The 27,266-nt window shown below is 45.3% G+C and overlaps 1 protein-coding gene, 1 long non-coding RNA gene and 4 other non-coding genes across 10 annotated transcripts; 5 read left to right on the top strand and 1 right to left on the bottom strand.

Moving 5' to 3' along the window:
• Positions 1-1,205: 1,205 nt before the first annotated feature.
• Positions 1,206-5,863, top strand: LOC119235345 (uncharacterized). 2 transcript variants are annotated; one of them, XR_005122822.2, is made up of 5 exons: positions 1,206-1,246; positions 2,170-2,266; positions 2,548-2,623; positions 2,906-2,940; positions 3,401-5,863. It is a non-coding gene; the product is annotated as an uncharacterized LOC119235345 (long non-coding RNA). The 2 variants fall into 2 exon arrangements; XR_005122823.2 differs by lacking the exon at positions 1,206-1,246 and adding an exon at positions 1,277-1,411.
• Positions 1,755-1,889, top strand: LOC119237341 (small nucleolar RNA SNORA16B/SNORA16A family). Its single transcript, XR_005123279.1, has one exon. It is a non-coding gene; the product is annotated as a small nucleolar RNA SNORA16B/SNORA16A family (small nucleolar RNA).
• Positions 2,311-2,440, top strand: LOC119237353 (small nucleolar RNA SNORA44). The gene has a single exon (XR_005123290.1). It is a non-coding gene; the product is annotated as a small nucleolar RNA SNORA44 (small nucleolar RNA).
• Positions 2,651-2,782, top strand: LOC119237358 (small nucleolar RNA SNORA61). The gene has a single exon (XR_005123295.1). It is a non-coding gene; the product is annotated as a small nucleolar RNA SNORA61 (small nucleolar RNA).
• Positions 3,258-3,330, top strand: LOC119237370 (small nucleolar RNA SNORD99). Its single transcript, XR_005123306.1, has one exon. It is a non-coding gene; the product is annotated as a small nucleolar RNA SNORD99 (small nucleolar RNA).
• On the bottom strand, positions 3,673-21,005 carry TRNAU1AP (tRNA selenocysteine 1 associated protein 1). Of its 4 annotated transcripts, none has more exons than XM_037499244.2 (9): positions 20,941-21,005; positions 20,314-20,411; positions 14,723-14,822; positions 14,052-14,104; positions 12,605-12,736; positions 10,954-11,073; positions 7,050-7,212; positions 6,520-6,553; positions 3,673-4,717 (listed from the first exon to the last, which is right to left on the bottom strand). In XM_037499244.2, exons 1-9 carry the CDS (start codon positions 20,965-20,967, stop codon positions 4,581-4,583), a joined length of 864 nt encoding a protein of 287 aa, XP_037355141.1. In that variant the 5' UTR covers positions 20,968-21,005; the 3' UTR covers positions 3,673-4,580. The 4 variants fall into 4 exon arrangements, with proteins under 4 accessions (XP_037355141.1, XP_054547042.1, XP_037355140.1 ...); XM_054691067.1 differs by lacking the exon at positions 20,941-21,005 and adding an exon at positions 20,913-20,924 and having other exon boundaries at positions 20,314-20,407; XM_037499243.2 differs by lacking the exon at positions 20,941-21,005 and adding an exon at positions 20,691-20,746.
• Positions 21,006-27,266: the final 6,261 nt, after the last annotated feature.

Below are 27,266 nucleotides of genomic sequence, written 5' to 3'. Positions count from 1 at the left end.
TGTATGCATAAATAAATCTTTAATAAAAAGAAAGTCTTGGGGCCACCCCGGTGGCGCAGCTGTTGAGCGCTGGGTTGCAAAGCTGCCCTCAGCCTCTGCAGCGCCGGTTCGATCCCCGGCTGCTCCCCGGCCACTGGAGGAGGGTCCCACATGGTGCGCAGACCCTTCCTGCTGCCCGCTGCTCCCCTCAGCAGTGTACTTCGGTCCTTCTGCCTGTTCTGCTCCCCGCTCTGGCTCTGGTGAATTCTCTCACCCTCCCGCGCTTCTGACTGTACCCAGTGCTTGTATAAATAAATAAATAAATCTTTAAAAAAAAAAAAAAAAAAAAAGAAAGAAAGAAAGTCTTTCCAGGGCCTCCTTGGTGGTGCAAGGGGTTAATACGCATCCTGAGAAGCTGTCCGCAGCCTCTGCAGTACGAGTTCGATCCCCTGGCCAGCCAGGGAGTTACCCACACGGTGCAGCAGACCTCTCCTGACTCGTGTGCTGCTCCCCTCAGCAGTGTATTTCAGTCAGTCTGCCTGTTCTGTTCCCCGCTCTGTCTCTGGTGAATCCTCTCACCGCCCCCACACCTCTGGCTTGTACCCCAGCTCTTGTATGCAAAAATAAATAAATCTTTAAAAACAAAACAAACAAACAAAAAAAAAACCAAGAAAGTCTTTCCAGAGACTGATCTGCGGGGAGCAGGGCGCGTCTGATTAGCGAGCCCAGTGCCTTCAACAGGACAGGACGTTTGGCGAGTGCAGACTGAAGGCAGATGAGCCTTTTCAGATCCTGAAGAAATCAATCACGGGGTCCCCCCCACCCCCAGCGGCAAGGACGCAGCCCGCAGCGGCGCGGGGATGGGAGCGGGCGGAGCCAGGGCGCCAACCCGGGCGTGGACTACAACTCCCAGGAGCCTGCGCGGCGCGCGGCTCCCAATGTCCGGCGCCGCCGCAGGGCGGGGCCCATATAAGCGCCGTCCCGGCGCGTCGCGTCCTTTCTCCCGCGCCGCGTCCCCTCGGGAGGAGCTGGCGATGCTGCGGTCCGCGTGCCCTGTCCTCCAGGCCCTCCTTCCCCGGCCCCATGCTCGCCGCTGGCGGCCCGACACGCCGCGGCTGCCTGCGGGGCTGCCGGATGCCGAGCGCGGCGCAGAGGAGCCGGGCGACCGGCTCGCCGGGGCCGAGGGGCCGGCGCCCGCCCGGGCCGCGCCCTTCCCCCGCCTGGGCCGCGCCCTTCCCCCGCCCGGGCCGCGCGGCCCTGCGCTCGGGTGAGTAGCGCGGCCGGGGCCCGGCGCGTGGCTGTCCTGGGTCTGAAACGGCTTGACGAGGGGGAGGCCGCGTGGGGTGCACCGAATCCGCGCGTCACGACTGCCTGCGGTGTGGCCTTGGGCACACGACTGAATTAGATTTGGCTGCACGACACATGTTGAGAGGTTACCTTGGTGGATACGAGATTTTCCGGGGAACGGGTTTTTTTTGGGGGGGGGGGGAACGGGTTTTACAGTCATTCTGAAACCTAGTTCTCCCGCTGCCGATAGGCTGCCTTAAGCAACTAATTTAGTCTTAACCTTGTGTGTAAAATGAAGATAGAATGGCCCTGTGAAGATGCAGTGAGACAAACGCAAAGCATTGGCACATGATGAAATAGAAAAGCGGGACCTGTAGGATTTTATGCTCTTTGTGTTTCCGTGATGTTGGGGTACATTAGTTTCAGGGGACAGAAATGCACATAGATTGAGAGGCGTCTGCGGGGCTGTCCTGTGGTCCTGATAGCCTTGGGGCCCTTATCGAAGCTGCAGCTGCTTCCACGTAGCCGCTGTGGTCAAAAAGGAGCCCAGAGTGACAGTTTTCCTTGACGGTCGCCGTTCTGTTTGCTGTAACTGATCTGCAACATTTCGGGAAAAGACAGTTCTACCTGCAGTTTTTTTGCTTAGACCTTTCCAAAGGCCAGCAGTTATGTTCTGTTGCTGGAGTCTGAATTAACTTGAGAAGTAGTGTGGTGGGGCACTTGGGGTGGGATGGATTTCCGTAATGGATAGTCCAGTAGCAGGTGGCACAGATCTTGGTGTTTCGGGGCATTACCCTGAAAAGCCTCATGCATCAGTACCAGAACCAAAGGCCTGTCACACCTTTGATGCTGAAGACCAAATAAAGGGAACTGGAAGGTCACTCAACAGCTGTTTCATTTTAGCTACGCCAGGTGAAGATTTCGGCATGTCTGAAGTGAACTTTCTGATAAGTGAGGGACCACGAAGTCAAAATCCTGGAACTCAACAGCCTCAGACCTGGTAGGTGTTCGTGGTGTAACTTGAGAATTACGTGGTTTTGGCTACAGCATGTTTCCAAGGGCTGTGGCCGGTTGTGGCCATGGGATCTCCAACTGCATGCGAGAGCAACATGGAGAGACTTTGACAGCACAGGTCAGCATAATACCTGCAGCTGCCACTCACCTTCCTATAATATTCCCATGCTGGGGCTGGAAACCTTCCACCCGAGTCCTGGGCTTTCCATCAACTAAATGTAAATAGGAATATTGGATCTACTTTAGAGCTTTTATGTTTTTTTCTAGATTACCCCTGGGTTTTCTGGCAGTATCTGATACTGAAGAATTTGAAGCGGCCCCCTTGCTGGAGCGGCTTTATAAGGTAATGTTTGATGCTTAAGATAGTTTGCCCCTCCGGTTCCCTTTCCCATCGGATCTGAACACTGGTCTTGGTGGTCGTATACGGAGGAACAGTGATACTGAAGCTGGTTCACAGGGCTTTTCGTCAGCCGTGTAGTGTGTGGATTAGTTTCGAACAAGTTGAATTCTCCCTGAAATGGGATAGTCTTGTCTGCTCTGAGTTGCTGATTGCTAATTTTTGTATTTGGGAAGGAGTTAATGGCTTTCTTGCCTCAAGTCACTGTTTACCCCCTTCTTTTTTTAGATGTTACCAGTAAAGCTGTCTACATCTTGAGTTTGGTAAGTGGGGTGGCTGGAACTTATCACAGCTTCCTTGGGGCTAATGGTGGCTAGTGTTTCACTCTGCTTAAGCAGCACAGCAGAAAGGTACATCTGGCCTTTCTTGTGTGCTGTATTTGTTAGCTAGTCATAACTAGCAGACAAAAATGTTTGCATTGTGACTTGGTCTGTTAGATTTGCCCACCCTAAAGGCCAAGAGCAGAATGTAGCCCTGAGCATTTGAGAGTTCAGTAGTTTAAGTCCATTACCCTGCTCCCCATCATGTGTCATGGATTGGGTAAAAACAAATAGCTCCACCAGGCTCCTTGGTATTTTAGACTGGTCCAGGATGAAACCTATCTGATTAGACATGCATGGATGACAGATGCGGATATGGGACTGAGACCAGCTCTTAAGAGAATGCTTGGGAGGCCATTGATTGTGGCAAGTACTAACACACCGGCTTAAACTTCCTTTACAGAATACTGTGCGAAGAGGCAAGCTGGAAACAGACTTACACTTTTTGCTAGTGCTGGCACCTGGCATAAGAAGTCAACAGATTGGGTAGTGGTGGTCTAGGGGTTAGCAGCGGACCTCTCCTGTCTCCCCCACTGTTCCCCTCAGCAGTGTATTTCAGTAGGTTTACCTGTTCTGCTCCCCACGCTCTCTGTCTGTTGAATCCTCTTAACTCTGCACCTCTGGCCTACGCCCCAGTTCTACTCAAATAAATTTTTATTTTTTTTTTTAAAGATTTATTTATTTATTTATACAAGATTGGCTAGGGTCTCCCCAGTGGCGCAGCGGTTGAGCGCTGGGTTGCGAAGCTACCTGCAGCCTCTGCAGCTCCAGTTCGATCCCCGGCTGCTCCCCGGCCACCGGAGGAGGGTCCCACATGGCACGCAGACCTCTCCTGCTGCCCGCTGCTCCCCTCAGCAGTGTACTTCGGTCCTTCTGGCTGCTCTGCTCCCTGCTCTGGCTCTGGTGAATTCTCTCACCCTCCCGCGCTTCTGACTGTACCCAGTGCTTAAATAAATAAATAAGTAAATAAATAAATAAATCTTTAAAAAAAAAATAAGATTGGCTAAAGTTTGCTTGTGAGTTTTTTGTATCCCTTGAGTTGATTAGACCCAGAATGAATAAAAGGTTCACCTCTAGACACCATGACTAGCCACACAGTCTACTGTGCTGAGTGAGAATTCATGCTGAACTATTTCCTATATACTCCATTTAGATGACAGTCAAGAGGTGATGGGCACGGCCCCTACATGGCTTGGTAATGCCCTTTAATATGGACTTTTAAAAAAATCTAAGCTGGGCCTCAGCAGGCTACAAGCTTTGTGTCTTATGTAGAATTAGCTGCACTACCTCTTCTTTGCCACTCATTGGCCTGCTTTAGTGCCCAGTCTAGTCACAACTACAAATATTTACAAGCCTGTTACCTGAAAGCTGAGTCAAGTATATCCCACCCTAGCTGGGCTCTCCTGTCCAAAGGCAGATGGGAACCATGTCCAGTCTTGAATAGCTGGCTCCTTAGCTTTCAAATTCAAAGGGCAGAAACACTCAGAAAACGGTTGTCTTAATAGTAATATAAAACATTTTAAAAAAAAAGGTCTGGTTTTTGATTTCATTTCCTTCAGTCCATTCTGGCTTGTTTGTCTTGGCTACATCATGGCAGGGATCTCTGAAGACACTGTGTCCAGGGGTTGCCAGTGACAGTCCATCAATGCATCATACAGCTCCTCACTCTGTTCCATGAACTCCTTGTTGGCTTCTGTCACATCCAATTGAGGCGTGGGGTCTGGAAGAGAAGCAAAGGTGGGCTAAGGAGAAGCACTCAACAGCCCAAGAGACCTACATCCAGTGCCCTAGAGCCAGGATTTCTATTGGATTTGTTTCCTAGGGCTAGTCCCTGTCCCGTCGGTTCTCTGCACTTACAGGGGCTGACAGCAAGCACTGCCCTGGTTCCAGTGAGGATGAAAGTAAGCTACATGCCTCAAGAATGAAGCATATATACTGAATACAATCTAGCCATCACATGCCCTGGGTTTTCAAATTTGAGTTTAAAAAGTCACGGCAAATTACTGAAAAACAAAACACCAAAAAAACCTGTAATTTCTTACAAGAGAAATTTTGTGATTTTCCACATACATTTCACAGTAAAGTTTAAAAATTCTTTTTCACTGACTGATTATGTAATTTTCCTTTAGTCTTCTGTTGGTTTGACATGCATATAAATACACTCATGCATTTAAAAACAAAAACGTGTACTCCCCAAGTTGATCCAAAGTCAATGCATTCACTATCAAAATCACCTGACAATAAAACAGACATTCAAGGAACTTAGAATAGTCAAAGATGATCTTGAAAAAAAATGCAAAGACTCATGCTTCCCTGCTTTCAGTATTATGGCAGAGTATAGTAACGGTGGGAGTAGCCTAGTGACAGCCTCAGCAGGATTAAGGTACCCACCAAGCCTACATATTCAGTTAACCAATTTCTGACAAGGGTATCTGAACTCACTGTGTAGAGAACAGTCTTCGATGCATGGTGCTGGCACAACTGAATAAGCACATGAAAAACGATGCTAGACTCTTCTTTCACACTATACAAAATTCAATGAAAAATGGATCAAAGACCTAAATGTAAGAACTAAAGCAATAAAACCCTTGGAAGAAAACAGGTCGTGGTATCTTAGAATGAAACTATAAGCACTAACAAAAGAAAAAAATAAACTGAGCTTCATACAAATTAAAAACTTGTGTACTTCAAAGGAGATTACCAAGAAGTGAAAAGATAACTCACAAAATGAAATAACTTAGAAATAACTTAAATAACTTAAAAATAACTTAGAAATCAGGACTCGAGTTAGAAGCAAAGTAGCATACCACATAAGGAAAGCATGTCTTGAGTTGGCCAGGATTGTTTTTTCAGATCAATGTCATAATGAAAGGACATCTGTGTATTTTACAGATGCGTTAAGGACATGGATGCAATGAAAGGACATTGCTATTTGAGGACCTGTGGTATAATACCTCATTTGAAGAGATTTGTCTGAAAGTTAGCAATTTCTTCAATTTCAGTATTACTGCAGAGCTATAACATGCTTACTATGGTAACAGATGCTTACCAATAAATGCTTCTAATTTAAAAACTGATGATAGCTACTACTACAAAAGGTGATTTCCATAATACCTCAGTATATTTTCAATCATAACTACTAGAAAATGAAAAATACATGTAATTTAAAATACAGAAAAAATTAAAACACAGGGCAAAAAATTTCATAAACTGCCAAATACAAGGCAATAGCATTTTTGCTAGAGGCCTCCATCCTGGGGAGACCATCATTCCATAGAGGGGTGCCTCGCTCCCCATCAGGCTGCTTTCCCTGGGCTCGCTGAGACCAGCACTCGCAGCTCAGGTGACACCCCTTACTGTAGTTCTGTAGGTGATGGCTCTGTCACTAGAATGTAAGTTCCTCTAGAGTAGAATTCACCTCACATTCTTTCAGCATGTAGCTAACAAAGCACAGTGCCAGCAGCACAGCAGTCACTTAGTCACTGTCACACAAGTGAAGGAGTGAATGGACTCCTTTCTTACCTTCTAATGCGTCATCTCCAACTTCTTCGTATGTCTGTCAAGAGACCGGAGAGGAGAGTGAGAAGGATGGTGAACTCTGGACCCACGACAAGGACAGCTTATTTTTTTTTTTTAAAGATTTATTTATTTATGCATACAAGAGCTGGGGTATAGGCGAGTTGTGGAGGGGGGGTGAGAGGATTCACCAGAGACAGAGTGGGGAACAGACAGGCAGACTGACTGAAATACACTGCTGAGGGGAGCAGTGGGCGAGTCAGGAGAGGTCTGCTGTGCCATGTGGGTAGCCTCCTGGCCAAGCGTGGATTGAACTCATGCTGCAGTGGCTGTGAACAGCTTCATAGGTTGTGTCCTAACCTGTTGCGCCACCAGGGAGGCCCGGATGGCTTATTTTTAATAAGAGGAACTGGGATGCTTCATCCTTTGCCATTTTCTTTTGAAGCCCAAGCTCCCATCTTTAACCATCCCGTCCCGGAAACGACCCACATTTTCAGAGGCTGTCAAGAGAGCCAGACCTGTCAAATCACGGTTACCTGCATGGTGCTCTGGGTATAGCCATACTGGGGGTAGCTGTAACTGTAGCTGCCTGTGTTCTGGTCATAGCCCCACTGGGCATAATAGTTCTGGTACTGCTGATAATACTGGTTGTAGCTGTAACTGTACATCTGACTATATTCCATGGGCTTCACACGACTCCTTGATGAAGAAAATACCAAAAATAAATAAGCAAGTATAAGCAAACATTTCCACAGCATTTACTGGAGGTTAGTGACTGTTCTACGTGCTTTACATAGGTGAACTCTTTAATAGCAGCCCTATGCAATAAGTATAAGTTATCCCTACTTTATAGATGAAGAAACAGAGGGACAGAGGGGTTATGTAATGTGTCCAAGTCACAGCTCATAAGAGATTCAAACCCAGGCAAGCTGGTTCCAGAGCTCATACTTTAGAATTAGGAGCTTTTGCTTCCTTTTGGGGCCATCGCTGAAGCACTAGCTACTAAAAGGAAGTTCAATTCCTTTGTGACTTCTGACCAGAGCAAGAACCATAAAAGACACTTCAATGCACCCTCCCACATTCACAGGAAGATCCTCTTGTCCCCTCTTCCCAAAAAGCTAAAACAGAAGTACCATGTCCAATCCATGCCCACCCGGAACGATGATGGCAAAGTATCTGGGTTTACAGGAAGAAATGCGCCATCTACACTGAGAGCAAGAGACAAAGGCGAGTGGCACAGCTGCTCATGGGGGCCTTCACCCCAGCAAAGTGGGGATCACTAGACTAAAATTGGACAAAGGAAGAACCAGAGCAAAAACAAAGAAACAACTGAGAAGATGCAAGAATAAAGTAGTCTTATAAAACGACTTTCATTAAAAACTGTGAAGATGAAAACATAATAAAAATAAATTAGGAGCTTTTAATGGCTAGGTTTGCTTTTCTTATCAAACCTCAAGTACTGACATCTTCAAGAGGGCGGGGGGCGGGGACCTGCTTTTCAGATAGCCACAAAGGCTCAGGTAAAAATGGTCTGAAGAATCTGGATTTAGGGTGATCCAAGAAGCATTTCAAACTATCAAATACTTAATCATCTTAAAAAATTAAGAATATTCCGGGAGCTTTGCTGTCATCGCCATGATCCAGTTACAGTTTATGGAGCAGGTACTCATACCTGTGCCAATTATATTTCATATGTGGCCCCCTATTTTAAGTCTCAAGCCTATGATAGAGCTATTATTTTTATTCCAGTTATAAAGATGAGAATACTGACAGCCTCTAAACAATTAAATGTATTACCAAGGACCAGAGTCAGATCTACCTGCCAAGTTCATACTCCTAACCCTATGCCATTACATATGGCCTACAAAGGATCCACTGTTTTCAAAAACATGAAAAATCATGCATGAATAGTCTTATGAAACAGGCCTGGAGTCTGACCAGCAGTTCTGGCTGAGAGGATTCAAAATATAACCCAAGCACAGGCCATGATAATGCGTTTCGAGAATCACTGCCCTGCAAAGAGCCAGTCTCTCTTAGGTGCACACACCCCTACTCCCTGCCCACCCCCCCACCCCGCCTTCACATGCATGCACATGAGGCTGAGGCTGACACAGGCCAGCTATCTATAAGGAGTCATTACTGTCACACAGTGAGAAACACAGTATATCCTCTTGATGGGGGCAGGGAGCATTCCATCTCCACAATGAAGCCAGAGAGGAAACCAAATCATAAGCAGGAGTTGAATTACCACAGAAATCTCCATCACTGGAACCACAAAGTGGGTACTCAAAAGTCTGAATAAGCTAGTCCCATGTTCCTTCTAAGCTCCACATCTGCTTGGGGAGCAGAACTCAGCCAGAGCAGCTGGGCAGACTGCACGGCTGGGTGCTCAGCACCACCTGCTGCTGGAGTGGCTAGATGACGTCCAGCAGCAGCCTCCCTGTCCCTACCCAGTACCAGGCTGGAATCTGCCAATGTTCGATTCCTTTCTCCCCTTCCATGTTTCAAGGATGTCTACCATGTTCAATTACCTGATTATGTCAGGTACCGTCTTTCTGGCCTCAGGCTGCATATTTCAGTTGCTTCTCCACAATTGGCTTTAAGAGTCTAACTCTCAAAGGGGACCTTTATTTCCCTCAATTCCTAGTGCTTAAGAATACCTCCTCAAGATTTCTGGACCTACTAAACATCGAGCTTCCATATGATCCAGCAATTCCACTCCTAGGTCTTTACCCAAAGGACACAGAAACATCCATTCCAAAGAACACCTGCACCCCTATGTTTATAGCAGCACTGTTTACAATAGCTAAGCTTTGGAAACAGCCCAAATGCCCAAAAATAGATGACTGGATCAAGAAGATGTGGTACATATACACCATGGAATATTACTCAGCATTCAAAAAAGATAAACACATGCAATTTGCAGCAACATGGATGGCGCTGGAAGGGATCATGCTCAGCGAAATAAGCCAGAGAGAAAAAGAAAAATACCGGATGGTCTCACTCATAGCAGGAATCTAGAAAACTTAAATAAGGGACCAGGAAAATGAATAACTATAAGAAAGTGAAAATCAAAATCAACAAAAAACTATGAACCAGAGACACTTTTTGGGGGGTGAGGGGCGGGAGGGGAGGGATTGGGGTCAGAATGGGGGGGTTGCAATTGTATGGGGAATATATAAATAAAATTTATTATTTAAAAAAATAAAGAAAAAAAAAAAAAAAAAAAAAACTCCTCAGAGGCAGGCACCAAATACTGATGAAAATAACAAAACCACCAAAAACCCCAAATGCTGACAACAGTGTTCAATGAAGAGATAAAGCTGACAAACTATAACCTCCTTGCAGAAGGAACTTTGTTTCTCCCCTTTACAGCTACAGCTCTAAAGTCCAGGACAGGCCCACAGAGTTGTAGGGACTCAGTTACTGCTGACTGAATACTAGGTAACATGTCAAAAACAACCAAAATAATCAACAAAATAACTGCTACATGGAAAAGATACTCAAAAGAATATACTGCAGCTGTTCACTGATATAAATGAGGCTAAAATTGGGTTATATAATTTTTTTTTGAATTTTTTAAAGATTTATTTATTTATTTATACAAGCACTGGGGTACAGTCAGAGGCACGGGAGGGTGAGAGAATTCACCAGAGCCAGAGCAGAGAGCAGAAAGAGGCAGACTGACGAAGTACACTGCTGAGGGGAGCAGCGGGCGGCAGGAGAGGTCTGCGCGCCATGTGGGACCCTCGCCCAGCAGCCAGGGATCGAACCGACGCTGCAGAGGCTGCGGGCAGCTTCGCAACCCAGCACTCTACCGCTGCGCCACTGGGGAAGCCCTAATTTTCTTTTTTTTTAAAGATTTATTTATTTATACAAGCACTGGGGTACAGGTCAGAGGTGCAGGAGGGTGAGAGAATTCACCAGAGACAGAGCAGGGAGCAGAACAGGCAGAAGGACCGAAGTGCACTGCTGAGGGGAGCAGTGGGCAAGACAGGAGAGGTCTGCCATGACATGTGGAAATCTCCCTGGCAGGCTGGGAATCGAACCGTGCTGCAGAGTCTGCAGACAGCCTCACAGCACTGCTTTCAATTCGCTGCGCCACCGGGTAGGCCCGGGTTATATAATTTTCTCCCTCCTAGGTTGTTACTAATTACATGTGTAAATCTCTAGCAGTAGTACTACCCAGCACTGCTACCTGCAATGTCTGAGTCTGCCTCCCGCAATCTTAGCTCTCTCCCCAACTATAAGCTGCTGGAGGGTCAGGGTCACACTCATTCATCTCTAACGCTTGGCACACAACCTGGAAAATAAGAGGATTATCTGTGATTTGAATGGACTCTCCCTCCAGCCTCCCATCTAGCATGGGGATGCCCTGATTATCAAATGGGTAGGGGGGTGTCCTGGTGGGAGTCAGTCCAGAGCCAGTGCATGACTCACGCTTTAGGGATTGCCACGCTCAGTCGCACTGGTTTAGACCCCAATCCCACTGCTCCCTGGCACTCTGTCAGGGCTCGCTTCTGTTCTAGTTCATCTGTGAATTTCACAAAACCATAGCCCCTGTAGGAAAAAAAAAAGCACTATTTAGATAATAAATAGAGGAAAGTAAAGTCTAAGAATGAAAAAGGGCTGAGAAGGGAGACAGCCTATCAGACCATGGGAAGGGAGGAGAGCCCCATTAGTGGAGTTGTACACAGAGCAACTGGAGGGCCAAGCCCTGGAGATCCCAAGTTCTGTAGGGATTCCCACGTCTAGCTCACCATGCTCCACACTTTCACTGATGGGGCTCCTTCCCAAACAGTTGCTTCCCTTCCAATCTACTGGAAAGTATTTTTTTCTTTTGGAAAGCAGTATTATTAGCAATAGTAGTAACAGTGGTAGAAAGTTCATTCAGCAAGTATTTTCTGAGACTGCATGACAGCCATTACACAAGCAGGCTAGCAGACAGACACAACGCTCCTACTCCCCTGAACTCATATTCTGCTTGGGGGATAAAAAATTACATTTAATGAGCACTTACAATTTCTCAGGCTGAGCGTTTTCCCAGAGATAGCTCATCAGTCTATGCAACAATTTGATAAAGTATGCCATGTTTTACTGGAGAGGGCACCAAGTTCAGAGGGATTGATATCTTGTCCAAAGTCATACTAGAAGGACTCACATTCAGGTGTGCCAGATTCCCAAAGCCCGAGATTACAATTACTACTTTGATCAAGAATGGCCCCTGCCTGAGGTATTTCTACTTTTGTAGTAACAATAAACAGAACAGTAAAAATTACAAAGCATTTCCTACTGCTTTATTTATCATCATTTAATTCAAACACACCCCCAACAGTAGATTCCCCCTTAACTACGGGGTATACATTTCAAGACCCCCAGTAAGTACCTGAAACTGTGGGCAGTACCAACTCCTATAAAGCTGACCCTGAGCAACGTGGGCCAACCAAACCTGGGCAGCTGAAAATTTATGTGAGCTTATAGTTTGGAGCCCTGTATACCCGGATTTCAATTACTCAGATTCAACCAACCAACATTTATGCTTGGCTGAGTCTGTAAAACTGGAACCCAAAGACAGGAAAAAAAAAAAAAATCCATATATAAGTGGACCAGTACAGTTCAAACCTGTGCTCTTTAAAGGTTAATTGTAAATTGTTTTTTCCTATACAAACATATCTATGATAAATTTATAAATTAGACACTGTAAGAGAATACAACACTAATGATAAAATAGAACATACTGTAGTAAAACTTATGTTTTAATAACTCTCAAAATAACTTATTACAGAATATGTAATATTTTTGGACCTCAAATGACCACAGGCAACTGAAAGCACAGAAATTGTGGCTAAATGGGGATTACTTGTACTATTCACCAGTCTAGTTTTACAGATGAGAAAATAGGGTCAGCGGTTCAGTAACTTGTCTAGTGCATCTTCCCTGGTTGGTATAGGAGCTGGGATTCCAATTAGCCAGTTTGGCTCCAGAGCCTGTGTTCTTAACTAGCATGCTTACACGGCCTCTCTACTGGCTCCGTCTGTAAGAAATATGCTGAAACTGAGAGTGTGGGCATCAATAACAGGTAAGGCCTTACTTAGACACGCCTGTCTGGTCCAAAACCACCTTGCCTCCCCGACAGGAGGGATAGACTTTGACGAAGAATTCATACAGCATGCCATCATCCACATCTGGGGTCAGGTCCCCCACAAAGAGGGAGTACTCAGGGCTGAGAGGAGAAACCAAGATTCAGAGACAAAGACCAAAACTTCTGTTCTGACAAGCTCTTTTGGCCCATTCTTGGTAAACCCTTCCTGGACCTCCTTACAGAAAAACTCATCTGCTGGGTCCTTAAGCAGGTCGTGGTTTGTTTCCATGGGCAGTCCTGGCAGAGGGTACAGAAGTGGTCTCCCACTGCCAAGTCCTTCACCAACTGCACAGAGCCTGTCTGGCTTTGAGTATTACAAAGTGCAGATGGAGGAAGAGTCAGAGGTGCTCAAAAGAGAAAACCAGACATTCTCTATTCATTACATATTTTTAATTCAAATGGTGAATGACAGAGAGAACACGACTTAGATCTTACCTCCTAAAGACCTAACACCGAGCTAAAATGAACACCCCCAACTTTTGGAACAGGCACGCAAACTTTTCCTGTCATGGGCCAGATAGTGTTTTAGGTTTTGTGGGGCCCCTATGATCTGTTACTTTTTCAATCCAAAATGTAAAAACTGTTTCGTGTGTGTTCACAGGTGATTCAAATCAAGCCACAGATGGCCAATCTTTGTTCTAGATCAGTTATTTAAAAAAAGAAAAAAAACCACCACACACTTTCATTATTATTTCACATACTCCTTGTATGAAAAATAAAATTACCAATGACTCTGACATAAACTTATGTCATTTTCTATAGCTTTTCTTTTGAGTTTATAAAAATCACATAGGATCATTTGTTTCTAGCATTCCCCCCCCACTTTTACCAAATGGCCAACACCTTGACATGTGCTCTTCGGCTATATAACTTGCTAATGGATACACAGCATGCCAGCTAATGAACATATTGTAAATTAAACCAGTTTCCTATTACTCGATTATTTGGATATCCCCCATTATTGTAATGGGGGATATTTTCAATATTTCAATGAAGTCATCTTTGCACACATCCATGAATAAAGTCCAAGAAGCAGAGTAATAGGTCAATGGGTACAAATCCTTCTAAAACTTTTCATGTTTTCAAGCTTTCAAATAGCAACCCACAGTGCTCAATTTGTTTCGATAACAGATCAATCCCTACTGAATAAAACCTCAATGATACGGGGAATAATAGAGTAGAAGGTCATACAGAGAAAAAATGGGCTCCTACAGAAGATTCCAGGATCATCCACCAGGAGGGAAGAGGAATGGGGCTGTCCTTTAAGGAGGGGAAGCAAAGGGAGACAAACTGGCTCCCCTTCCTCCTCTTTGTTAGAGAGAAGATGCATCATCGCTGCTCACTATCTAGACATTTTCTGGGGGATGAAATCACCCAGGGACTGCTCAGCACTCACCTGTTATCTGGTTGTTTTCCATAAGTGGCATAGTTCAATTTAAAACGCTTTGCCTGGAAATTTAAAAATAAACAAACTAAAACAGAGAAAGGTGTTTCAAGAGTCAAACAATATTTGAAAAAAACTGAAATAAATTACCTTGGCCAAAACATCTCCCCCTCTCTAAGCCTCAGACTTTTCTCCTGTATAAAATGAGGGGGTTGCACGGATGACCGCTAAGGGCACTGCCAGCTCCATGGTTCTATGAGCCCAGGGGTGCCAGTTTGGTGCAGCTGTAAGCTAAGTAACTGTAGGAAGAGCAGAATGTAACTCTCTTGAAATGTGTCCTCACTGCTGCCAGCCTGTTCTAGTTTTTCAGTCAGGAAAGAGGCCTAAGTGTTTCAAGTCTTCCATTAAAGGAGGCAACAGTGCAGAGAGGAGAGGGCATGGATTTTAGAGGCAACCCATGTTCAGTTTGTATCCTGACTCTGCAACTTGCTACTTTGTTGCCTTGTTATAAGTGCAAGTTATTTCACTTTCCTGAGCTTTAGTTTCCTGGTTGGTCAAAGATAACAATGCCTACTGTTTTGGGTTGTTACAGGATTAATTAACATCAATATACAGTAGGGATTAAAGAAAAGATGGTTATCAATGATAAAGTGGCAACAACATGATTATCTAAGGGTCCTTACAGGTGTGGCTCCTGGAAGGGGTTTCCCATTAATTTTATGCAAACACTTCTCTGCTGTGGCCAAATCTGCAAATTCTACAAAGCAGTAGCCAGCTGGGATCCTGGAGAGAAAACAAACAGAAAGAGCATGGTTAAAGATGCCCTTTCCAGATGAGATCCTGAAGGGAGAAAAGAATTTTTCTTTTAATAGAAAGTCCATGCAGTTTTTTGTTTTTTGGTTTTTTTTTTTAAAGATTTATTTATTTATTTATACAAGCACTGGGTACAGTCAGAAGCGCGGGAGGGTGCGAGAATTCACCAGAGCCAGAGCAGGGAACAGAATAGGCAGACAGACGAAATACACTGCTGAGGGGAGCAGTGGGCGGCAGGAGAGGTCTGTGTGCCATGTGGCACCCGGGGATCAAACCAGTGCTGCAGAAGCTGCGGGCAGCTTCCCAGCCCAGCACTCAACCACTGTGCTACCAGGGGAGGTCCTCCATGCAGTTTTGTTCCTTGCCATATTCCATTTCAGACCTAACTTACAAAATTGGGCCAGCCCCAGAACCATTTAACATTTATTTATGTTCTATTACCACCTTTGAGGTGCTTGGTGCCAAAATGTTTAATACAATTCAAACTTTTAGCTCTTAATGCCCTGTTTACAGGAAATACTAGGGACAGAACAAGTAAAACACTACCACAAGGAAATAAACTCAAAATGTAGAAACAAAATCTAGACCATAAGATCTTATATATGACAATAGTGTTAACTCTTTAAAAAGTCTCTGGCCATGTGTTTTGCAACCATCCCAGATGGCAGGTTCACAATCAGTTTAGGCAGCTTTTAAAAGAGAACCTTGGAGGGTCTCCCTGGTGTCGCAAGGAGTTAAGCACAGCACTGTGAATATATCTGCAGCCTCTGCAGCACAAGTTCCATCCCTGGCTAGCCAGGGAGCTACCCACATGGCCCAGCAGACCTCTCCTGCCTCGCCCGCTGCTCCCCTCAGCAGTGTATTTCTGGTTTTTAAAAAAATTTATTTTCATTTTTTTAAAAAAGATTTATTTATTTATGCATACAAGAGCTGGGGTATAGGCCAGAGGTGGAGGGGAGGGTGAGAGGATTCACCAAAAACAGAGTGGGGAGCAGAACAGGCCGATCTCCTGAAATACACTGCTGAGTGGAGCAGCAGGCGAGACAGGAGAGGTTTGCTGCGCCATGTGGGTCAGATCGCTGGCCAGGGATAGAACTCAAGAACTTATGCCGCAGTGGCTGGTGATAGCTTGATAGCACTAAGCCTTTAACCCCTGTGCCACCAGGGAGGTCCCAAGAGGTGGGCTCTTCTACATTAAAGAGACTTTATAGAAGAACTATTGATAAATGCATTCAGGATCTGTTCTCTGACTGGATCCTAATTCATTAAAAACCGAAAAGATGCTATAGAAAATATTCTGGGGACAATTATAAAAATTTGAATGTAGACTTGTCATTATGTTTCTAGGGAATTAATGTCAATACCACCAGCATGATATGAGCACTTTGGTTATGAAAGAAGAATGTCCATTTTGGACATATATGCTTATAGATATTCAGCAGCAGTGTCCAAAACTGTAATTCATTTTCACATGAATTACAGTAAATTCATTTACAGTCCAGTAAATTCATTTACAGTCAGTCCATTTACAGAATTACAGTTCAGTAAAATGAAATTATCCATCCACCTAACTAAAGATATTTTTTCTTTAAAACTTAATTTTTCGGGGCCTCCCTGGTGATGCAAGGGGTTAAGCACAGAACTGTGAAGCTATCCACACCCTCTGCAGCATGAGTTTTGTCCCCGACCAGCAGGGAGCTATCCACATGGTGTAGCAGACCTCTCCTGTCTCGCCAGCTGCTCCTCTCAGAAGTGTATTTCAGTCAGTCGGTCTGCCTGTTCTGTTTCCCACTCTGTCTCTGGTGAATCTTCTCACTCCCCGCACCTCTGGCCGGGACCCTAGTTCTTGTATGCATAAATAAAAAATTAAAAAAAAAAAAAAAACAGGTAATTTTTCTTTGAAAATGTGTCACAACTTTTCCGACAACCCAATAATTGAACGAACTAATTGAGTAAACTCATGGATGAACCTTACCTAATTTGGGGGATGTCTGAGACACCCATTATTCTATTTATGAAAACATCACTAAGAGACAAAAGTAGGATGTTGTGGGAATACCCTCTGTTATCCCTACCCACTAAGAGACTGATACTGAAAACAGTTAATTATCCTTAAGAATCACCCTTAGGGCCTCCCTGATGGTGCAAAGGGTTAAGTTGCAACCTATGAAGCTATACAAAGCCTCTGCAGCACAAGTTCGATCCCCGGCCAGGGAGCAACACACATGGCGCAGCAGACCTCCCCTGACTCGCCAGCTGCTCCCCTCAGCAGTGTATTTCAGTCAATCTGCCTGTTCTGTTCCCCACTCTGTCTCTGGTGAATCCTCTCACCACCATCCCCCACCCATACCTCTGGCCTGTATCCCAGTTCTTGTATGCATAAATAAGTAAATAAATAAGTGGCGCAGCGGTTGATCTCTGGGTTGCGAAGCTGCCCGCAGCCTCTGCGGCGCCGGTTCGATCCCCGGCTGCTCCCCGGCCACCAGAAGAGGGTCCCACATGGCGCGCAGACCTCTCCTGCCGCCCGCTGCTCCCCTCAGCAGTGTACTTCGGTCCTTCTGCCTGCTCTGCTCCCTGCTCTGGCTCTGGTGAATTCTCTTACCCTCCCGCGCTTCTGACTGTATCCAGTGCTTGTATAAATAAATAAATAAATCTTTAAAAAAAAAAAAAGGATCACCCTTAAATAGGGCCTTCCTGGTAGCGCAGCAGGTTGAACACAGCACTGCGAAGCTGTCCACAACCTCTGCAGTGCGGGTTAAATTCCCAGCCTGCCAGGGAGACACTCACATGGTGCAGCAGACCTCTCCTGTCTCGCCTGCTGTGCCCCTCAGCAGTGTTTTACATCAGTCTGCCTTTTCTGCTCCCTGCTCTGTCTCTTGTAAATTCCCTCACCCTTCTGCGCCTCTGGCCTTATATAAATAAATAAAATCTTTTTAAATAAAAATCACCCTAAAAGCTATCACCAGTGAAACAATCCAATCTTTTCTGGAAATACTACTTTAGTTCGTCAGTTCAAATAACCTTATAGACACAAAGTCAAGAAAGAAGGAATGACAGGGATAATACCAGAGTCCAAGGATCACAGAGCAAAATCTTGAGCTAAGTCTGATTGGCCAACTCTGTGCCTTCTGTCTTGTGTATCCAGAATTTTTTTTTTAAGATTTACTTTTTAAAAATTTATTTATTTATGCATAAAAGAACTGAGGTACAGGCCAGAGGTGTGGGGGGTAAGAGGATTCACCAGAGACAGAGTGCGGAACAGAGAACAGGCAGAATGACCAAAATACACTGCTGAGGCGAGCAGAGGGCAAGACAGGAGAGGTCTGCAGTGCCATGTGGGTTGCTCTGCGGCTGGAGGCAGGGACTGAACCGGCACTGCAGAGGCTACAGACTGCTTCACAGCACTGTGTTCAACCACCTGCACCACCAGGGAGGCCCAAAGATTTATCTATTTATGCATACAAGAACTGGGGTACAGGCCAGAGGTGCGGGAGGTGAGAGGATTCACCAGAGACAGAGTGGGAAACAGAACCGACAGACTGACTGAAATACACTGCTGAAGGGAGCAGCTGGCGAGACAGGAGAGGTAGCTCCCTGCCGGCCGGGGATGGAACTCGTGCTGCAGAGGCTGTGGACAGCTTCATAGCACTGCGTTCACCCCTTTGTGCCACCAGGAAGGCCCAAAATTTATCATTTTAACAAATTTTTTTAGAAGATTTATTGATTTATGCATATAAGATCTGGGGTACAGGCTAGAGGTGTGGGGGGTGAGAGGATTTACCAGAGATAGAGTGGGGAGCAGAACACGCAGAATGACTTAAATATACTGCTGAGGGGAGCAGTGGGCAAGTCAGGAGAGGTCTACTGCGCCATGTGGGTAGCTCCCTGGCTGGGGATGGAACTCCTGCTGCAGTGGCTGTGGATAGTTCACAGGTTGTGTCTTAGCCCCTTGAGCCACCAGGGAGGCCCATTTTAACAATTTTTAAGTGTACAGTTCTGTAGGATTAAGTACGTTCACATGACTGTACAACTAACTGCATCCTTGAGCCCTATGCTTTACTGAATTATTAATTTTCCCTGGGTCTTAAACTTCCTTATTTTCTTCGGTCTTTGTTTTTTATTTTGCATTAGCTTTCTCTTCACAGTACTCTTACAAGCCACTTCAAAGTCTTTCTAAATGAGGACGAATGTAAATGTAGTGTTAAGACCACCATAAGAAACACCTTGAGTTTAGTAATCGTGGGTAGGCAGGTAAATACAGCCCAAATTTTATTTCAATGAAGATTAAAATGTGAGACTTCCCTGGTGGTGAAGGGGTTAAATCTCCGTGTTATCAATGGTAGTGACCTGAGTTAGATCCCTAGCCAGGGAGCTGACCCACATGGTGCAGCAGATCTCTCCTGTCTTGACCACTGCTCTCCTCAGCAGTGTATTTCAGTAAATCTACCTGTTCTGCTCCCCACTCTGGCTTTAGTGAATCCTCTCACACTCCCGCACCTCTGGCCTACATCCCAGTTCTTCCACGCAAAAATAAAATAAAAGCTGATTATCTGTAACTTTCTGTCTACAAAAGCAAGAAGAAAAATTTTTAGGTCAGGATGATCTAGCAGTCAGAAAATCCATCCCTGAGTACTGGGGTTCTAAATACACAAAGCAACTGTACACCCAACAGTCAGAGTTGGACGTACTTCCTCTCATATGTACTTTTACCCATTTGATATTTTAGCAAGCTAAATTAGTAGAGTACCTGGCAGAGTAGATACCCAACAAACACTGTCAGATAGATTAAAAAAAAAAAAAAATCCTGTCATTTGGGCCCAGGGACTATGTCTGGCTTGTTTCAGTCATGTATCCCAGCAATCTCGAACAGGAACACATAGCAGTGTCTTTAAATAAATCTTCACATGAATAGTCTACCAGGTAAGGGCAGTCATGAGCTCTGAAGAAAGATTTGAATTCGAGTTGGCTTGTCATTTAATAGCCATATAAACTTAAGACAGTTATTAAGCTTCTCGAATATTATTATTTAGCTCAGACATTTGTGAGATTGAAAAAGTGACTTTTAATGCTAACCTAGCAGATCATGACCTGTTTACATTTACTGAGCATATACACATGCCAGACACTAAACAAGGATGATGAATCAGCTCATTTAACCCTCACCATAATTCTATGAGGTAGGTGCTATTATTATCTCCTTCACTTTTACAGTGAAGGTGAAACGAGAGGGGGAAGTCGGGTCACCTGCCCAAAAGTCACACAGCAGATATATTCTGGTTCCATGGTGCAGTCCTTAAACATTACCTGTATCTCCTCTCAATAGCCCCCAAAAGTTAGCTTCTGTAATGTTATGGCAACAATTACCAGGGCTGAGGAGTCCTGGCCCTGCGATGTTTACTTCCCCTGAAGGGCAGGGTGATCTATTAAGGGAGAACTGAGGAGATGGAAGAAGAGAACTTACCCAGTGAGGCGGTTTCGGATAATTTTGACGCTCATCACGGTCTCCCCCATGGTGGCAAAGGCTCTGGAGATGAAGTTCTCATCCATGTAGGGCTCTAGCTGCGTAAATAAAAGGGCAGGGCGTCTCAGGCCAGCATCCTGGGTCCCTTTCCCGGTTCCAGAGCCCCTCGCTCTCAGGCCCGGGTTGGCCGCCCGGAGCCGGTAGGGATGGAAGCGGACAGGGACGGGGTCGAGGCGGGGAGGTTTTCATCTGCAGAGTGATCTGAACCCCAACTTCCGCGCCCCCCACCAATCCTTCGCGTCCCTTCCTTCACACTTGCTCTCTTTAGAAAGCCTCCCCCCACCCTGGTCTTTGGAACCCCACCCCGCCAGTCTTACCACCACAGCGCCCTCCACCCCTAAGAATGTCTCCATTCTGTCCCCTCTGAGAACCCCCCTTTCTCTTCAGCAACCCGGATGGGGCCCTCAGACCCCTCAGACTCAGCGCCTTCACCCCCACGCCGGGACTCCCGCTTCTGTGTCCCCCAAAAGAACACCCCTCCACATTCCTAGGGCTCCTCCCCCTCAGGCCCGTCCTCTCTCGCGACACTAAGATTCCACCTCAGACCCGGGCGTCGCCCCAACTCACGTCGCCCATCCACAGGCTGGCCGCCATGCCCGCAGCGGGGCCGGGACTGCGCGGCGGCGAGGGCCGGCGCGGACGCCAGCCACTGGGCCGCGGCCGCAGGGAGCATGCGCCGCCGCGCCTTCTGCGCACGCTCGGAAGCTCGGCGCCTGGCCCGCTCCCTCTCTTTCCACTCCGGGTTTTCCCGGGACCCGGCTAGAGCTTCCGGATCCCGGAGTGCGGAATCCGGACTGGAGTGGGAGAGGAAGGTGAGACCTCTGCGGGCCTAAGACCTCTGTGGGTGGGGGCGACTTGCTTCGGAACCGACTTTCTCGAGTTTTTCCTGACTTACATTTCTATCTAAACATTCATACAGATATACATGTAAATTCTCAAAAGTGATGAATGTAAAAAGGTGCAAATATAAATGCTTAAGAAAAAAGTGATTGGGCCCTCCGTGGTGGCGCAAGGGGTTAAGCACCTCACTAAGAGGCAATCCACAGCCTCTGCAGACCGAGTTCGAGCCCTGGCCGGCCAGGGAGCTACCCACATGGAGCAGCAGACCTCTCCTGAGTCACCCCCTCAGCAGCGTACTTCTGTCAGTCTGCCTGTTCTGTTCCCCACTCTGTCTCTGGTGAATCCTCTCACTCCCTGCATCTCTGGCCTGTATCCCAGCTCTTGTATGCATAAAGAAATAAACCTTTTATTTATTTATATATATATATATATTTTTTTTTTTAAAGGTTTATTTATTTATTTGTTTGTTAGGGACTTATTTATTTATACAAGCACTGAGTACAGTGAGAAGCGCGGGAGGGTGAGAGAATTCACCAGAGCCAGAGCGGGGAGCAGAGCAGGCAGAAGGACCAAGGTACACTGCTGAGGGGAGCAGCGGGCGGCAGGAGAGGTCTGCGCGCCATGTGGGACCCCTCCTCAGGTGATGCAGCCGGGGATCGAACCAGCGCTGCGAGGCTGCGGGCAGCTTCGCAACCCGGCGCTCAACTGCTGCGCCACCAGGGAGGCCCTATATATATATTTTTTGTGGGACCCTCACCGGTGGCCGGGGATCGAACTGGTGCTGCAGAGGCTGCGGGCAGCCTCCCAACCCAGGGCTCAACCGCTGCACCACCAGGGGAGGCCCAATAAATAAATCTTTTTAAAAAAGAAAGAAAAAAGTGAATAGCTCTCGGGCCTCCCCGGTGGCGCAGCGGTTGAGCGCTGGGTTGTGAAGCTGCCCGCGACCTCTGCGGCGCCGGTTCGATCCCCGGCTGCTACCCGGCCACAGGAGGAGGGTCCCACATGGCGCGCAGACCTCTCCTGCCGCCCGCTGCTCCCCTCAGCAGTGTACTTCGGTCCTTCTGCCTGTTCTGCTCCCTGCTCTGGCTCTGGTGAATTCTCTCACCCTCCCGTGCTTCTGACTATACCCAGTGCATGTATAAAAAAAAAAAAAAGTGAATAGCTCCCTGTGGGAGTCTAGACCAACATCGTGGCACAAACCCTACATGACCTTGGGCATGCCACTGACCCACCAGTCCCCCTCTCACTCCATGATTCCTAGTTTGCAAGACAAGAGGTTTCTGTGGAAGCTTAGAATAGGGTCCTCCCCTTTCCCACGAATAACCTAGGGGTGGGAGAAGGGAAAGGTTAAAGGGAGTGTAAGTTAGGACAAACCTGTCATCTCAACAACCACTCAACCCCAAATCTTGTTACTCATCTTTCCTGAGCTTCACACCCATTGATTGCCCTAATCCAAACCACCAGGAGTTCCATCAGATCCCACAATTTCACTCGCCTAGCTGGAGTGTAGGAGAGAAGAGATTTGCCACCCCAAAATAGGTCTTTAGCAAGAGGTTTATTTCAAGCAAGAGCTTCTAAAGGCTGAGTGGAGGTTACTTTTGACGTATTTTATATATAAACGTGTCTCTGAAAGGCCCTCTCCCTAGACCTAATCTCTTTCTTTTCTGTGGAGAACACAGAATTAATTTTGTATTTCTTTTTTTCTTGGTAAACATCTGTAGGGTAAGGTAAAAGGTATCAGGTTTTGGGGCCTCCCCGGTGGCGCAGCGGTTGAGCGCTGGGTTGCGAAGCTGCCCGCAGCCTCTGCAGCGCCGGTTCAATCCCCGGCTGCTCCCCGGCCACCGGAGGAGGGTCCCACATGGCGCGCAGACCTCTCCTGCCGCCCGCTGCTCCCCTCAGCAGTGTACTTCAGTCCTTCTGCCTGCTCTGCTCCCCGCTCTGGCTCTGGTGAATTCTCTCACCCTCCCACGCTTCTGACTGTACCCAGTGCATGTATAAACAAAACAAACAAACAAATAATAAATAAATAAAACATGCCTCTATAAAAAAAAAAAAAAATTAAAAAAAAAAAAAAAAAAAGGTATCAGGTTTTTCTGCCCTCCCACCATTAGGATAGACGGAACCCTGTGGTCCTGAATACATGCCTGATGGCAGGCACCTGGAATAGGGTGTGGGCATAGGTAGATGGGATTCACCTGGGCTGAGACTGGGCTTTTAAGGGTGGTGTCAGGGGGACGCCAGCAGAAGCCGAAAGAGAAGCAGAGAGAGAAGCAAGAGAAGCAGAAGCTGGGAGAAGGCCAGAGAGCCCAGGGTGAAGATCTGCTGGGGGCTGGGAGGCCTGCCAGCCCACTGGCCCCCCAGTGCCCCTGCCTGCCATGTACCTGGTAATCCCAATAAAGACCTGCAAAAAGCCACTGAGGACTCTGACTCCTCCTTTACCTGGTCTGCTGGATCAGAAAACCTGCACCGGCCTACTCCTGACCTTACAACATCCTGAACTGCCTTTCTTCTCCCAACCTGCTTCCATCTGGGGTCATTATCAGTCATGCTAGTTTTCTCCCAGGTACATGTTATTAAATTTCTGTGTGTTTTACTCTCTTCAATGCTTGTTTACTTGCCAGCCTAGAACCCGGAAATACACAGGATTTCCTTTGCACCCCAACAGTGATCTGGACCTCAGCCTCACTTTGGTACTCATTTCTTAGAATGAGAAGTTTCTGTAGGTGTTGTCGTCTCTAAAAGTGAACTCACACCAAGTGTGAGTCCCTTTCTAGCACTCCTGGAATGGGTGTCGCTTCCCTACCAGTTTATATATCCTAAGCTTGGGGTATTGTATCAAGCACTCAGCAGTCTGAAAACCTCAGGGTTGCCAACTTTCTAGCTTTAGATAACTCACCGCAATGTATTGTTTAGTTGCTTTGGCTAGATTTGAACAAATTCTAACTTCCCCTAATTATTCTGTAAGTTATTTAACTTGAGAGTAATGTGCATAATAGCAATGCTTACCTCCTAGGGTGTTGTGAGGAAACAAGTTGGGAAAGCACTTGGCCCAATGCCTGACATCCAATATGGCAGATAACTGATAGCTCAGTTGTTTACTTAGCACTCCTCAGTCCCAACGCTGTGCTATTGACTATCTTAAAATTTATTTTACATGTGGTATTTTTTTTTAAAGATTTATTTATTTATTTATACAAGCTCTGGGTAGTCAGAAGCGCGGGAGGGTGAGAGAATTCACCAGAGCTAGAGCAGGGAGCAGAGCAGGCAGAAGGACCGAAGTACACTGCCAAGGGGCGCAGTGGGCAGCAGGAGAGGTCTGCGCGCCATGTGGGACCCTCCTCTGGTGGCCGGGGAGCAGCCGGGGATCGAACTGGTGCTGCAGAGGCTGCGGGCAGCTTCGCAACCCAGTGCTCAACCGCTGTGCCACCGGGGAGGCCCTTAAATATTTACTTTTTAGAGTGTAAATTTCACGAAACAGATTTTGTCAGTCTCGTCATACTCATACAGTATCTAGGATATGGCAGGCACTGAAAAAAAATTAGTGAGTTTATGACATGATAAACAGCTTTCCCTTATGCCCTCTATATATCCCTACCTTCAATCCTCACTCCCTTGAGGCAGTCACTTCCTAATATTTTCCCTAAATTATCTGCATATTTCTAATGAACATTTCTCATTTGTAGTTTCAGATACTTTAGTGACCACCTTTCTTACACATTTCATCTTGTAATTATAATTTTTGTCAAAGTTAATATCAGGCATTTACATGATTACCTTGTAAATATTTATAGCTCAGTTATATGGGATACAAGAATTACTTTTTTTGTTGCAACCACTCCAGGTTGGAGAATGAAAGAAAAGTAAAAGTATTGGATGTGTCTGAACACACAAAAGATTTCTATGGGCTAGATATTCGCGTTGAACTGGTACTTACACCAAAAGGCTAAGCACATTAAAAACAAGGTAATTATTAACTACAGGGAATAATGTACAATATTCCTAATATCAAAAACTTAAAGAGCATTTATTATATGTTTGACACTGTTCTTCATAACTTATAACATGCAGTATAAGGAAAAGGAATTGAGTTTCTGGGCTCAGGTGGAGACTGATTTAGATTCCAGCCTTGACTGTGTATTTGGTAGTTTCTTGACTTCTAGCAAGTCACTTGACCTATCAGAAACTGTTTTCCTGAGGGACAGCAAACCCTAATTTGAGGGCTGATATGAGGATTGAAGAAGCTATTATTGCATGTAAAGTATTCAGAGCAATGACTGGCCCATTTTAAGTCCATAAGAGCTGTTATTAAGACTAGGATACTTTCAACGTGCAATTATAATCAAAAGGGAAAACTCCAGTAAATCTAATCCAAATTAATTTTTAATTTTTTTTGGTGGGGGGGAGGAGGAGCGCAGACACAAGTTTCTTTACAAAGAAAACATTAAAACCAAAAGCATGATTTTTCCAAGAAATCAATTTCTAATTGAAATAGTGACTGCATCAAAACTAAAAGTTCATATATATTAGGGAAATGCCAATTAAGAGTTATTTAAAAATAAGTTTACAATTACATGAATGGCTAAAATGAAAATGACAAGCAAACTCAAGTTTGGTGATTTTGTGGATCAACCAGAGATCTTGTACATTCATGGTTTATGTAGAAGTACTTTGGCACAGTATCTTGCAGTATCTAATAAAAACATGAGCATTCTCTGTGATCCAGCAATTTCATTTGTGCAAACACACCTAGAAGAAACGCACAACTCCAGTCACCATAAAATTATGTACGTGCACGGCAGATTTGTAATAGCTCCAAGCTGAAACCAACTCACATTAGTAGAATATGTAAATAATGGTATCTTCCTACAGCAGCAGTAAAGCAATGCTATATGCAACAATGCAGATTTTCACAAATACAACACCAAACAAAAGAAACTAGTGTATACCATATTATCCTAAAAAAAACAATGATCAGAGTGGTGATCCTTGGGACAGTAATGTCTGCTTAGGAGTAATGTTTTTATTTCTTGATTTGGGTGCTGGCTACATGGCATGTTCATTTGTTAAAAAAAAAAATCATTAAGATGAACACTTGTGTTACACCTTAATAAAACGTGTACTTTAAGGGGAAAAAGTCACAGAATACATTTTACGTTTTTACATTGTATTAATTTCTTCAAGAGTCACCAACACCTAAGAATCCTCCTGGTGCTAATAAAACTTTGTTATACATATACAGACAGTATTATCAGCATTGTATATTATAACTTTCTTCAGTTCTATATATTCCTATAATTGTATAGCCCTATATGAACTGAAGAAGTCAATCTCAAATTTTTACATTTTGATTTAATTGTAAAAGTCACATGTAGCGAATGAGCACCATATTGGTCAGCTCAATGGTTTCATCGCTCAAATGCCTGTGAGAAAATCTACATTAATATGCATAAGTGGTCTGAAAAGCTATTGTGCAATTAATCATGTTTAATCAATTACATCAGCTGTTGACAATGATACAACAGCAAGCTTAATAGAAGCATTTCTAGAGAGGTACTGTGCAAAATCTTGGTTTGAGTTTAGAATATTAAGATTCATTCCAAGTATCTCATATTATACAGCATAATTTAAAACCCAGTGATTTGTGATACATAAATAAGTAGGAAAAAAAATCAATCTAATCTCTTCTCTTTGATTTGTATGGAGCAGTCACTATCAACAGCTGATTGGCACACACCGACACATCTCGACATCACTTAGGTCCTAGCTTTGACTAGGTCCACAGGAAGGGTTTATTCTGTCCTTCCCAACATAGCAGATGCTCCCTTAAAAAAAGCAGGGAGCATGTAGAAAACAAGTGGCCTGTTTTATAAAACTCTAAATTTATTAAAAGTGTTAAAAGGTTCCATTCTCCCCATCCTTTTTCTTACATTAAAAAAGAAAATCAAAACTGTTTTCTATTTTCTCAGCCACTGTACAAGCTACCACTTCCTTTTCTGGGGACCAGCCTCTCCCAAACTCTAGTCTTCCCCCTTTCACTCTCAATATTGCTATAA

This window comes from Talpa occidentalis, unplaced genomic scaffold, assembly GCF_014898055.3.
Source record: "Talpa occidentalis isolate TD23 unplaced genomic scaffold, MPIMG_talOcc4v2.1 talOcc4.9, whole genome shotgun sequence".
NCBI classification, from domain to species: domain Eukaryota; kingdom Metazoa; phylum Chordata; class Mammalia; order Eulipotyphla; family Talpidae; genus Talpa; species Talpa occidentalis.
The sequence above is the reverse complement of the archived record's forward strand: the minus strand, read 5'-3'. Positions and strand labels throughout refer to the sequence as shown.

Coding starts and splice junctions, on each gene's coding strand:
- TRNAU1AP (XM_037499243.2), bottom strand. CDS start 20,726: ATGGAGACATTCTTAGGGGTGGAGGGCGCTGTGGTG. Junction 20,412..20,690: donor GGGTGGAGGGCGCTGTGGTG/GTAAGACTGGCG, acceptor TTATTTACGCAG/CTAGAGCCCTACATGGATGA. Junction 12,737..14,051: donor GGAAAACAACCAGATAACAG/GTGAGTGCTGAG, acceptor TTCTCCTCTCAG/CCCTGAGTACTCCCTCTTTG.